Source organism: Panulirus ornatus, chromosome 26 (assembly GCF_036320965.1).
Source record: "Panulirus ornatus isolate Po-2019 chromosome 26, ASM3632096v1, whole genome shotgun sequence".
In the NCBI taxonomy this organism is placed as follows: Eukaryota; Metazoa; Arthropoda; class Malacostraca; order Decapoda; family Palinuridae; genus Panulirus; species Panulirus ornatus.
The window spans coordinates 929,171-942,965 of NC_092249.1; the positions used below are offsets into that span (position 1 = coordinate 929,171).

Below are 13,795 nucleotides of genomic sequence, written 5' to 3' on the forward strand. Positions count from 1 at the left end.
GTCCCAGGGAGGCTTGCTAAGATGGTGTTACACTCACATCACTGCTGGACGTGACTCCCCGTCAATGAGCTTTCCTCAGTGTTCCTGGCTTACGTCATGATGATGTTGATGTCACCCATTAGGATGATGTCTCTCTCATAATTTCACTCACTAACTGTGATGATGATGTCACTGTTGCTTACTGTGATGTCACTACCATTCCTCTCTCACTTATTGTAATGATGTCAGTCACTTTGATGTCCAGTTTTTGTGATGATGTCACTCTCTTGGTGTATGTGTGTGTGTGTGTGTGTGTGTGTGTGTGTGTGTGTGTGTGTGTGTGTGTGTGTGTGTGTGTAGTTTACCTGGTCTCGTGTATCCACTGGACTGTCTGTGATGTCCCTCTACTTTGAGTTTACTGATATCCTTGTGGTTTAGTTTCTGTGATTTTTCCCTGCTGTACTTTTCCAGATGATATTTTGGTTGTTGTAAATGATTTTCCTTTGATGTCGTTGTGGTTTATTTTTTGGCATGGACTGGGAATGAAACATACTATGTTCACACACACACACACACACACACACACACACACACACACACACAAACACGCTACGCATGATGAAGGCGAGCCAGTTTGAGAATAGTATTGTGGAAACTGTCGTATGTCTTGTGTTTGCTGAGGAGCTATATGTTGTTCTTCATTTATTGTTATGGTAATACATGAGGATGATGACAGGTGTGGAGACAGGCAAGTGATAACACCAGCCACCACCTCCTTCCTCTGGTGAAGACGACAGCATGGTTCTGGTGTCTTGCCATATAACATACAAATAGTACTGGGGTTCGGGAGGGAGGAAGGGAGGGGAAGGCAGACCACTGGTAAACTTCCAGTTTACGGAACTTAAGAAAATTGACAGAGATACCTGGGGAGGAGAGCGGGTGTAAGGTCAAGGTTGTAGAGTGTTTCTACACGTGTCTGACCATCATACGTACATCAGAGCTCAGTAGGGTGAGACGTGAGGGTATCATTAGGACAGATCACTTCTCACACACAGTAGCAGTGACTCAAAAATACTACCAGTGAACCTATACTTGGGAAATAAAGTAGCAGCCAGGGGAGTTCTGGACTACCACAGTCTACTGTAGTGGAGGACAACAAGATATAGAATGTAAAGATCCAGCCTGTGACAAGTAAACAACATCCTAGATAAACTGATAAGGTGGGTAAGATGTATGATGTTGGCTGTCCGGGAAGTGTATGATACTGTACCTCAACACTGTTGGCAGGCCAGGAGGTGTTTGATCCTGTATCTCAACACTGCTGGCTGGCCAGGAGGTGTTTGATACTGTACCTCAACACTGTTGGCAGGCCAGGAGGTGTATGATACTGTATCTCAACACTGCTGGCTGGCCAGGAGGTGTATGATACTGTACCTCAACACTGCTGGCTGGCCAGGAGGTGTATGATACTGTATCTCAACACTGCTGGCTGGCCAGGAGGTGTATGATACTGTACCTCAACACTGCTGGCTGGCCAGGAGGTGTATGATACTGTACCTCAACACTGCTGGCTGGCCAGGAGGTGTTTGATACTGTACCTCAACACTGCTGGCTGGCCAGGAGGTGTATGATACTGTACCTCAACACTGCTGGCTGGCCAGGAGGTGTATGATACTGTACCTCAACACTGCTGGCTGGCCAGGAGGTGTATGATACTGTACCTCAACACTGCTGGCTGGCCAGGAGGTGTATGATACTGTACCTCAACACTGCTGGCTGGCCAGGAGGTGTATGATACTGTACCTCAACACTGCTGGCTGGCCAGGAGGTGTATGATACTGTACCTCAACACTGCTGGCTGGCCAGGAGGTGTTTATTACTGTATCTCAACACAAGATGACTGATGAGGCTGGAGAGCCAAGCTAGGGTCACAGCTGGGCCGCTTAAATGGGTTGACAGCCACCTAAATGGCAGGCAACAGAGAACACGTGTCGGGCCAGCCTTCCCATGTTAGGCCAGAGTGACAAGTGATGTTCCTTGGGACTCACTGCTTGGGACGCTGGTATTTCTGATCTCCATAATCAATCTGCTAAACGAGACGAAATAAAGCCTGAACACGTTTGTTGATAATGTTATAGTTATGGATGGAGTGCAACACATCTTGGTTGGGGAGATGCTCCAAAGAAACCTGGTCAAGATGCAGGCAGCATTGGTCGGACTGGTACGGTATAACCGGGGAAGATGCAAACTTATGGATATAAGAAGAGGTTTAATGTGAGTGTCATACTGAGGAAGCGCATTACGAGTGGGACACTCAGAGACCAAGATGCTGACTTGACGCTATGCTTGTCGTCACCAACACATCAAGTGAGAAGGATCATGAGGACGAGAAACTATATTTTGCCAACGCGTCAAAGTTACCCATGATAATTACTACATAAAAAGTGAGACGTCTGGGTAGATGTACGTACACAGCAGCCATCAGCCTCAGGCACCATTGTTGGTCCTCTCACCTGTGGAGCCTCGTACACCCACCATATTGTGGAAGGTAAAGTGACCAACCAACGCTGCATTAATTGAATACACTATGTACATGACGTGAGTACGTACATTTGTACATGAGGTGATTGTACGTACATTCGTACATGAGTTGATTGTACATACGTACATGACGTGAGTACGTAATTCGTACATGAGGTGATTGTACGTACATTCGTACATGAGGTGATTGTACATACGTACATGACGTGAGTACGTACATTCATACATGAGGTGAGTACGTACATTCGTACATGAGGTGAGTACGTACATTCGTACACGAGGTGATTGTACATACGTACATGAGGTGACCGTACATACGGACAGTTTACAAAAGTTTAAGATGAAGCATGACAGTACAGAAGGTTCAAGAGGTGGGACTCCACTTGCGTAAAAGTTCAGTGGATATAGATGATACACACACACACACACACACACACACACACACGAACGACTGAATAATAAAATGTTTACTTGTGAAAACAAACCAACACTGGTTCAGAAACACGAACACAGGAGAGCAGAAGACACGAGAGAAGCAAAGTGAGAAGCAAGTAAGATGATTCCCTTACGATAGGGCGGTAGTGACCCTGATGAGGGTACAATGTGTGGTGGTGGACCCCTGCCTTGCAACACAACACAGGCCAGCCAGAGTTACCCTCACATTAGATAATACAAAACATAAACACATGAGGCTGAGATGAGGTAGGGCAGCCCTCCTCGTATCTTAGGAGGTAGTGAGGTAGAGAGGCAGCCCTTCTCATACCTCAGGTGGTGAGGTAGAGAGGTAGACCTCCTCATACCCAGGTAGAGAGGTAGACCTCTTAACATATTTTCCACTTAACTCCTCTGTTTCTGCCATACATCGAAAGCTGACAGCATTATACAGTTACTGTCTTACATTAGACGTCCTGACCCTGGGTCACCAGGTCTACCGTCATCTGTCCTTCCCGTGTGCCACAAACGGGTCATATTTAAGGCTGCGACAGCTTGGGCCAGCTTCCTCTCTACCCACCATACTGCACCACTGACAGCGTGTCCATGAGAGTTTATACGTAGAGGGTACGGGTGGCGTGAAGGTGGATGGCCTTCCTGGTTCGGCAGCCAGGGATAATGTGCCACGCCAGGGGTCACTCACCACTTGCCAGCCAGTCATTGACAGCAAGACGTGAGCAGCAGCAGTAGTAAGTACAGCCCAGCAGGGGTGTGACTGTGTACCAGGCATGATCACTCGTTAAGTACGTCAAGCCGGCTACACCTGCGCACAAGCGAGGAAGATGCCTTACACTGTGAGGAGGATCATGTTCCTCATGCACGACACACGTCACCCTGACAGTATGATGTACGCGGTCGACCACCATTGAAACCCCCCTCACCCAACACTCACTCACCTCCCCTTCCCTCTCCCCTTCCCTCTGTCATCCGTAGACCACGCCCCTATCGCTGGAAGAGGGGCGGGTCTTATAGTGCATCACCAACACTCCAGAGTGAAGAGCTCACCCTTCAACATCACCAACACTCCAGGTTAAGGAGGTCACCCGCCAACATCACCAGCACTGCAGGTAAAGGAGCCCACCCTCCACCAGTCAGCCAGAAATGTATCAGATGTTAGTGACCACAAACATGGTAGGTGGACGTGACTAAACAACTCGAGGACGTGTATGAGAAGGAAGCAAATGTTCAGGTCGGAGACAGGGAGCCAGGCAGGAGAGCGAAAGATTCGAACCCTGGCTGATAAAATGGTCATTTTCCGCTGCGTCTTTTATCTGGTCAGATTTGAGCAACCTTTCCTCGAGAGGGAGTGCAGAGTGAGGGGGTAATGGAAGGGGCTTTGAGGCCACAGGAGGCATATATATATATATATATATATATATATATATATATATATATATATATATATATATATATATATATATATATTGATATATTTATTTATTTTGCTTTGTCGCTGTCTCCCGCGTTTGCGAGGTAGCGCAAGGAAATAGACGAAAGAAATGGTCCAACCCACCCCCATACACATACACGTCCACACACGCAATATATATATATATATATATATATATATATATATATATATATATATATATATATATATATGTATACGCAGCTTGACCACTTGGACCGTGATGATGCAGGAGAACTTGGCCGTACCAAGTTTATGTGTGTTGATCCGTCCAGTTGTGTAGTGTCATGTTGCCAGGCGGGGAGATGTGCTGCTGTGGGCAGGAATGGCAGGAGTTGGTTACGGTAGTACTGGTATCCATCGCTGCTGGTCCTACTACCAAGGTACCCTTATTAAGTGCTCTTGTGTATCCAGGTGTACCGTATCGTATCATACCGTACCGCGCACGTGTGTGTGTGTCTGTGTGTGTCAGTTCCATCCCTGGTCGAGTCATTTTAGACGTGTTTCATTAGGCCAACCAACCAGCCTCACCCTTCTGTGACGTGTGTGACCCTGGTTCACACACACACACACAGACACACACACACACACACCCTTAAATACAAACACAGTCATTGTAACTGGAAACACACTCGGACAAACTCGCACATAGACACACATACATACACCAACGGGCACACTCACATACGAACAGACGAACAAAGTCATATATAGACAAGGAAATAACCAGACTGTAACAAAAACAGAGAGAGAGAGAGAGAGAGAGAGAGAGAGAGAGAGAGAGAGAGAGATCTACAAACGCACACAATCACCAACCGGGGCAGAGGCTTGCTCTTAGATCCTTTTACTCCCAGCTTGTGAAGCGTTCGTTCTCTTTGTAGTAGCTGGTCCTTGTAAGTGTGGCCCGGGGGGGCGGCCTGGGTGCCTCTGGCCTGGGGAGGAGGGAGAGGCTGGGGAAGGGTTCTGCAGCAGGAGTTACAAGGTTATAAAGCATGATGTGCTAGTAAATGTTTTACCTCATACCTGGACAGGTACTGGTACTAGTGACTCTGGCTGTACCTCAGAACACGTGAGACACTCGGTGAAGGAATGAGGAAGATATGAGACACATGATGGAGGAACGAGGGAAGATATGAGACACATGATGGAGGAACGAGGGAAGATGTGACACAAGGTGAAGGAATGAGGGAAGATGCATAGTTGCTGTATGGTGAAGCCGAGCCATGAGACGGGTCAGTGAGGGATCATGGGTCGGGGTGAGGGAGATTGTCCTCGGCCTTTTGTTTCCGTAAGAGCGGTCGTCGGCTGACTCCTGCCTCCTAAGTAATGAAGGGGGAGGCAGGAGGACACAAGGGGCAACTGAGAGCTGGATTTTAATAGTCGCAGCCTTTGATGCTTAGCACTGTCATTACTCCTGGCGGGGGATGGAGGAATCTTGACGCCTAGTGCGTCCCATCAGGAGTGAGACAGATTCTGCGGTCCGCCTGTAACACACCACCAGGTCCTGCACCAGGCAGGTGACCGTCGAGAGTACCTCGGGGATAGTCTGAGGGCCTTCCTCACACATGATGTACTCACAACCCAGGACGTGTGACACCAGAGCAAGACAACAGCACTGGCTAGGCTGGAGGACCTTGTAACTAGATGATGTAGGTAGAGGGAGATGCTGGGAGCTTGTGGCAACGTGTTGGAGGAAAGGAATTATGGAGAGTGTGTGGTAACAACCTCTCCAGCTTCCAGACTACTTCGTTACCCACACAACAAGCACAGCCACAATTATACAGACACACACACACACACACACACACACACACCATCACCAGACACTAATGGCAGCAATAATCCTTCAGATAATTACCGGCAATAATGGCCAATGATTTGCCCCATTAACAGGGTAATTCTAGGTCTGTTATACTTCCTGGAGTGTTGTTACGTGGAGTCAGTTCTGGGTAAGTGGGTGTGGTGAAGAGGGCGAGGTGGTGGCCAGTCCGAGACCCAATTTTGTTACTGTCAGTTTAGAGCGACCCTGTCCAGCAATAGTGGTGCCTAAACAGGTAAAAGAACCGCATCATTACAGGAGACCATGTCAGCGTAGTCTGGCTCTCGACATAGAAAACCAGGTCAGCATAGTCTGGGTCTGTGTAACATACCAAATGTAACCAGAAGACGACCTGGGTCTTTATAGAGTGGCTTAGGTCAGTGTAGCATAACTAGAAACTGACCACCTGGGTTAGCAGGAAGGATAATCATGAAGCAGAGAGGTGGTGGGGTCGAGAGGAGAGGTTGAGAGACTCAGGGAACAAGATCTTTGTGGCGGAAGGGTCAGGTTGGTGGCAGAGATTGTGTTGGGTGAGCGTGATGACCCCAGGGGCGAGGACGTCCCTGGGGTCGTCTGCTGCCAGTATGGTGACCGGGGCCTCACTACTCTACACTGCCATAGGAACTTTACTACGTGTTCACTGTCCCATGACCAACTCCCAAGTTGCTGGGATCTGATGAGGACTTGTTTACGGTCACTGTACTCAAGGATCGAATCGTGGTGGTTAAGGCGCCAACTCTGCCATCCTGAACGTCACTGAGCACCAGGAGGGAGGACCTACGGAGTCAAGAGTGTGGCCAGAGAGCAGGTGAGTGGCGTCATGGAACACAGAGACTGTTCTACTGCGGTACACGATCATGAGCGGAGGGAAGGTGACCCAAGCACCTGCCACACTGCAATATGTTATTACGTGTAACAACAAACTTCACAAATACATGGGATGTACAGTACCGGAGGAAGATATCGAGGGACCTTCCAGACGCCACACTCCCCTCTATCCGGGAGGAGCATCTATGATAAACCAAGAAGATAGCCGGGATACATGAAAGAAAATTGGGCTAAATAGAGGACGGAAGGAAATGAATGGAGAGAATTATCACGACGGAAGTTTGTCATGAAAGAAATGAGATGATTGAAGAGAGAAGAGAGACAGACAGAATCACTGATGTACTGAATCAAATGTCATCATCAGGCTGTAAAGGACGTGTATTATTATACACTAGAGAACAGCACCCCTCACCCATCCTGAACAACCCCAACTCGTCACTAGTCCTGAACAACCCCACATTCGTCACTAGTCCTGTAGGACCCCAAGTTCCTACACTTATCCTGCAGACACCCACATTCCCCTGCTCGGTCTGTCCAGCCCTCACATTGAGTCTCACATCGCCATAAGTTCTGTTAGTTTCATGTGGAGACACTCTCTTTCTGGTTCCCGGTGACTTATATCCTCCTTTCCTTATCCTTGTGGACCACCACACACACACACACACCCGTTGCTGTAGACTGGGACCACAGCTCCCGTCTGTTGACCGTAGCGTAGCACATCTGCCCGAAGTGTCGGTCCCCAGTACTTCCTGCCCCGTCCTGGGTGCCCCTTCCACCATCTCCCTCACTTCACTCATCGTGCACGTAATGAGATTACCAGGTTAAAGAGGGAAGTAAGTGCCTTATTCCCAATTAAACTGCCGCTTGTAAACATCTTAAGTGCAAATTATCATCCTGGATCTGCTGCTTTCATTTCTAACGTGTCAAAGGACGAGATTGGGACTCATCATCTCAGTAATGCTTAACGTTTCGTTCCTTGTGTCTGACTGTTTAATGTTCACTTTGTCATGTCTCTGGTTCGTGACTGCCGTGACAACATGATGTATGCCTTTGTTACGACGCTGAATGTCAGGCATGCGTCATGTCCTGTGTAGCCGTGACCTCGTAACTGGAAAATGGACAAACAGACAAACACACTGGAAAAAGAATCTAACTGTGTGTGTTGGCGGGAGGAAGGAGGTGGCCTTCCCACTTGAGGAATATTAGGTGTTGCCTGGCATAGTAAAGTCTACCCTCACATGTTACATAAAACTAAAAGACTGCCCGTAGCAGTCAACAGAGAATAAGGAATAGGCGTTCACTGGGGAAAAAACAATATTTGCTTTTAACAGAAGACAAAATTTGGTGTCATTATTTATAACAAAAGAACATATCACTCCAGAAGAATACTTTCTGTACATAGGCAAGAATGATATTATATATTAGATAGAGAATGTAATATGCACTAAACAGAGAGAGGTGGTTTGGTCTGGAAATAAACGGAAAACGAGTTGTCATCTGGAGAAGATGGCGTGTCATCCACTTAATGTTGTTATAACCAGTGATCATGTTATCATGTAGTTGTTCTCAGGTTATGAATATAATGATGCACACGAGGATGTTGGTCAACTTACCTCCACCATTCTTGTAGCAGAGGTACGGGAACCTCCACACGTTGGCCAGGTCGACGGCGAAGCCGATCACAGAGAGCAGGAAGTCGACCTTCTTGCCCCAGGTCTCCCGGTCCTCGCCCTGCCCGGCCAGGGCCGCACCTTCCCTGGTCTGGGCATCAGTCCTGCCACACGGCACTATAGTCTTCTTGGTGTCCCCGCCCGCCATCGTGGTGGTGATGTGAGCAGCGCCGGCTGGAGCGGCCGACTCGGCCTAGCACAAGGTGGGTTGGAGGGCCCGGCCGCCTCACGTTAACCTGTGTCCCGTGCTGACTGCCTGGCGCACACGCCCTCCTGCACCAGCGGCCGGTGGGATTACTGTACAGGATGCGTCCTGACCCGGGACACGCATACATCTTACTGCAGGACACTCATACCTCCGGCACCTGGACACTCATACACCCGGCAAGAGGACACTCATACACCCGGCATCAGGACACTCATACACCCGGCATCAGGACACTCATACCCCCGGCATCAGGACACTCATACACCCGGCACCAGGACACTCATACACCCGGCACCAGGACACTCATACACCCGGCACCAGGACACTCATACACCCGGCATCAGGACACTCATACACCCGGCACCAGGACACTCATACACCCGGCATCAGGACACTCATACACCCGGTAAGAGGACACTCATACACCCGGCACCAGGACACTCATACCCCCGGCATCAGGACACTCATACACCCGGCATCAGGACACTCATACACCCGGCATCAGGACACTCATACACCCGGCACCAGGACACTCATACACCCGGCACCAGGACACTCATACACCCGGCATCAGGACACTCATACACCCGGCATCAGGACACTCATACACCCGGCACCAGGACACTCATACACCCGGCACCAGGACACTCATACACCCGGCATCAGGACACTCATACCCCCGGCATCAGGACACTCATACACCCGGCACCAGGACACTCATACACCCGGCACCAGGACACTCATACACCCGGCACCAGGACACTCATACACCCGGCACCAGGACACTCATACACCCGGCACCAGGATACTCATACACCCGGCACCAGGACACTCATACACCCGGCACCAGGATACTCATACACCCGGCACCAGGACACTTATACACCCGGCACCAGGACACTCATACACCCGGCATCAGGACACTCATACACCCGGCACCAGGACACTCATACACCCGGCACCGGGACACTCATACCCCCGGCATCAGGACACTCATACACCCGGCACCAGGACACTCATACACCCGGCACCAGGACACTCATACACCCGGCATCAGGACACTCATACACCCGGCATCAGGACACTCATACACCCGGCATCAGGACACTCATACACCCGGCATCAGGACACTCATACCCCCGGCATCAGGACACTCATACACCCGGCATCAGGACACTCATACACCCGGCATCAGGACACTCATACCCCCGGCATCAGGACACTCATACACCCGGCATCAGGACACTCATACACCCGGCATCAGGACACTCATACACCCGGCATCAGGACACTCATACACCCGGCACCAGGACACTCATACACCCGGCATCAGGACACTCATACACCCGGCACCAGGACACTCATACACCCGGCATCAGGACACTCATACACCCGGCACCAGGACACTCATACCCCCGGCATCAGGACACTCATACACCCGGCACCAGGACACTCATACACCCGGCATCAGGACACTCATACACCCGGCATCAGGACACTCATACACCCGGCATCAGGACACTCATACCCCCGGCATCAGGACACTCATACCCCCGGCATCAGGACACTCATACACCCGGCATCAGGACACTCATACACCCGGCACCAGGACACTTATACATCTGGCATCAGGACACTCATACCCCCGGCATCAGGACACTCATACCCCCGGCATCAGGACACTCATACACCCGGCATCAGGACACTCATACCCCCGGCACCAGGACACTCATACACCCGGCACCAGGACACTCATACACCCGGCACCAGGACACTTATACATCTGGCATCAGGACACTCATACACCCGGCACCAGGACACTCATACACCCGGCACCAGGACACTCATACACCCGGCATCAGGACACTCATACACCCGGCATCAGGACACTTATACATCTGGCATCAGGACACTCATACACCCGGCATCAGGACACTCATACACCCGGCACCAGGACACTTATACATCTGGCATCAGGACACTCATACACCCGGCACCAGGACACTCATACACCCGGCATCAGGACACTCATACCCCCGGCATCAGGACACTCATACCCCCGGCACCAGGACACTCATACACCCGGCACCAGGACACTCATACCTCCGGCATCAGGACACTTATACATCTGGCATCAGGACACTCATACACCCGGCATCAGGACACTCATACCCCCGGCATCAGGACACTCATACACCCGGCATCAGGACACTTATACATCTGGCATCAGGACACTCATACACCCGGCATCAGGACACTCATACCCCCGGCATCAGGACACTCATACACCCGGCACCAGGACACTTATACATCTGGCATCAGGACACTCATACACCCGGCACCAGGACACTCATACACCCGGCATCAGGACACTCATACACCCGGCATCAGGACACTCATACACCCGGCACCAGGACACTCATACACCCGGCATCAGGACACTCATACCCCCGGCATCAGGACACTCATACACCCGGCATCAGGACACTCATACCCCCGGCATCAGGACACTCATACACCCGGCACCAGGACACTTATACATCTGGCATCAGGACACTCATACACCCGGCACCAGGACTCATTCATCCTGCACCAGGACACTCATACACCCGGCACCAGGACACTTATACATCTGGCATCAGGACACTCATACACCCGGCACCAGGACTCATTCATCCTGCACCAGGACACTCATACACCCGGCACCAGGACTCATTCATCCTGCACCAGGACACTCATACACCCGGCACCAGGACTCATTCATCCTGCACCAGGACACTCATACACCCGGCACCAGGACACTCATACACATGGCATTAAGGCAGTCTTACAATCGGCACCAGGACACTCATACACCTGGCACCAGGACACTTATACATCTGGCATCAGGACACTCATACACCCGGCACCAGGACTCATTCATCCTGCACCAGGACACTCATACACCCGGCACCAGGACACTTATACATCTGGCATCAGGACACTCATACACCCGGCACCAGGACTCATTCATCCTGCACCAGGACACTCATACACCCGGCACCAGGACACTTATACATCTGGCATCAGGACACTCATACACCCGGCACCAGGACTCATTCATCCTGCACCAGGACACTCATACACCCGGCACCAGGACACTTATACATCTGGCATCAGGACACTCATACACCCGGCACCAGGACTCATTCATCCTGCACCAGGACACACACATGGTAGCACACTGAATTCCTCTGGCAGACGCATACAGTGTAAATATGGTATATGACCTTATGAGACATACTACATACCTACAGGAAAAATGTACTGATGTCACATACTGTGAGAGGAAGCGTATCTCCTTATCATGAGTTTACTACATCAGACAATATAGTACAAGAGGACATGGGTGTTCAAATATTGTTTATTCTGGAAATTGTATGTTGTACACGTACCTCAGGGAGAGATATACTGTATATATCCATACCAATATTATACTTACCTTAGTATCATACACACTGTGGTAGACTAGACTGGCTGTAGTAGTATGTCCTACACAGTGGGGGCAGACTGGACTGGCTGTATACCTCCCTAGACTGAAGAAATCAGTCTGTACCACTATATACAAACGTGCTTTCCTCCTTCTAGTGGCCATTATCTCCACGTACCACTACCTGGGTCTTGCCTCACATCACGTACAATATTGTGTTTATGATTTTCAACCGTACTGGCAGCCTCACCTGTATCTGCTCCTGCCCACACAGAACCAGCATATATCTTGCTAAATATAACATTTTGGTTTCTGTTCTTTAATACTTGACCGCCGTTTCCAGCGTTAACGAGATAGCGTCAGTAACAGACGAAGAAAGGCCGCTTCGCCTGACATCCATTCTCTAGCTGTCGTGTGTAATGCACCGGCACCACAAGAGGGGAAGACGTCTACCTCCGGATTCCCTGCGTCTGTCAGAAGGCGACTAAAAGGAATGGGAGTTGGGGTGGGGGACCCTTCTCTTTTTGCATTTCCATTTTAGAAGAAGGAACAAGTGATTAACTAATAGAAATCTGCACAGTCATTCATCCTCGTAGTTATGTTAAGTATAACCTTCTTAACCTCACAACACTACAACATCTGCTTCCTGATGGAAGATGTGTTGTACAATTATCCTTCTTGTGAGTTGCTCGTGTATATCGGCAGGGGTCTCCTTCTACCCCGTATGTATTACTGCTCACATATCTGGGGTTGATCTTCCTTATGACCCATTATTTCCTCAATGATCATTGCTCTTCAACCATGTCTTCTTGTCACCCGTGACGTGACTTTTTTTTTCCTATGTTCAGGAGGTAATATTGATAACACGAGTGTATACTGTAACGTGTGTGTGTGTGTGTGTGTGTGTGTGTGTGTGTGTGTGTGATGATAGACTTGTGCTGGTGGACAGATGGTTTCCAGCTCCTCGTGTCACCAGCAGCGTGGGCCTCCCTCACACCCACCTGCACTCTCATCTTCGTAGCCATTGTTTACGTCTGGTGGCCGTCGCGCCGGCCCTGATCACCTGCACACTTGTCCTCTCCTCCTGGGATGTATTGTTCCTCTCCTTCCCCGGATGTGGTCATAACCCAGACTCTGTCCCCTCCCCCCGGAGATGGTCTTAACCCAGACCCTGTCCCCTCCTTCAGAGATGGTTGTGATACACGCTCCGTCCCCACCCCCAGAGATGGTCATGACCTAGACCCTGTCCCTCCTCCAGAGATGGTCCTGATCCACAGCCTGTCACTCCCCCAGAGACAGTTATGACCGAGCCCCCACCTCCCTTGTCCCTCACAATAAGGTACCTGACTTCATTAGTTCCTAAAACTTTATGAGGTTGACA

General features: G+C 50.1%; 1 protein-coding gene across 2 annotated transcripts in view; it reads right to left on the reverse strand.

Annotated features, from left to right (window-relative positions):
• Nucleotides 1-13,795, reverse strand: part of DAT (Sodium-dependent dopamine transporter) — a 70,675-nt gene that overhangs the window by 40,506 nt on the left and 16,374 nt on the right. The window contains exon 2 of one of the 2 annotated variants that reach the window (XM_071677816.1): nt 8,681-9,010. In XM_071677816.1, coding sequence (XP_071533917.1) covers nt 8,681-8,885 — 205 coding nt within the window. In that variant the 5' untranslated portion in view covers nt 8,886-9,010. Of the gene's footprint in view, nt 1-8,680; nt 9,051-13,795 lie in introns of both variants that reach the window. The other variant, XM_071677817.1, reaches the window with a different exon arrangement.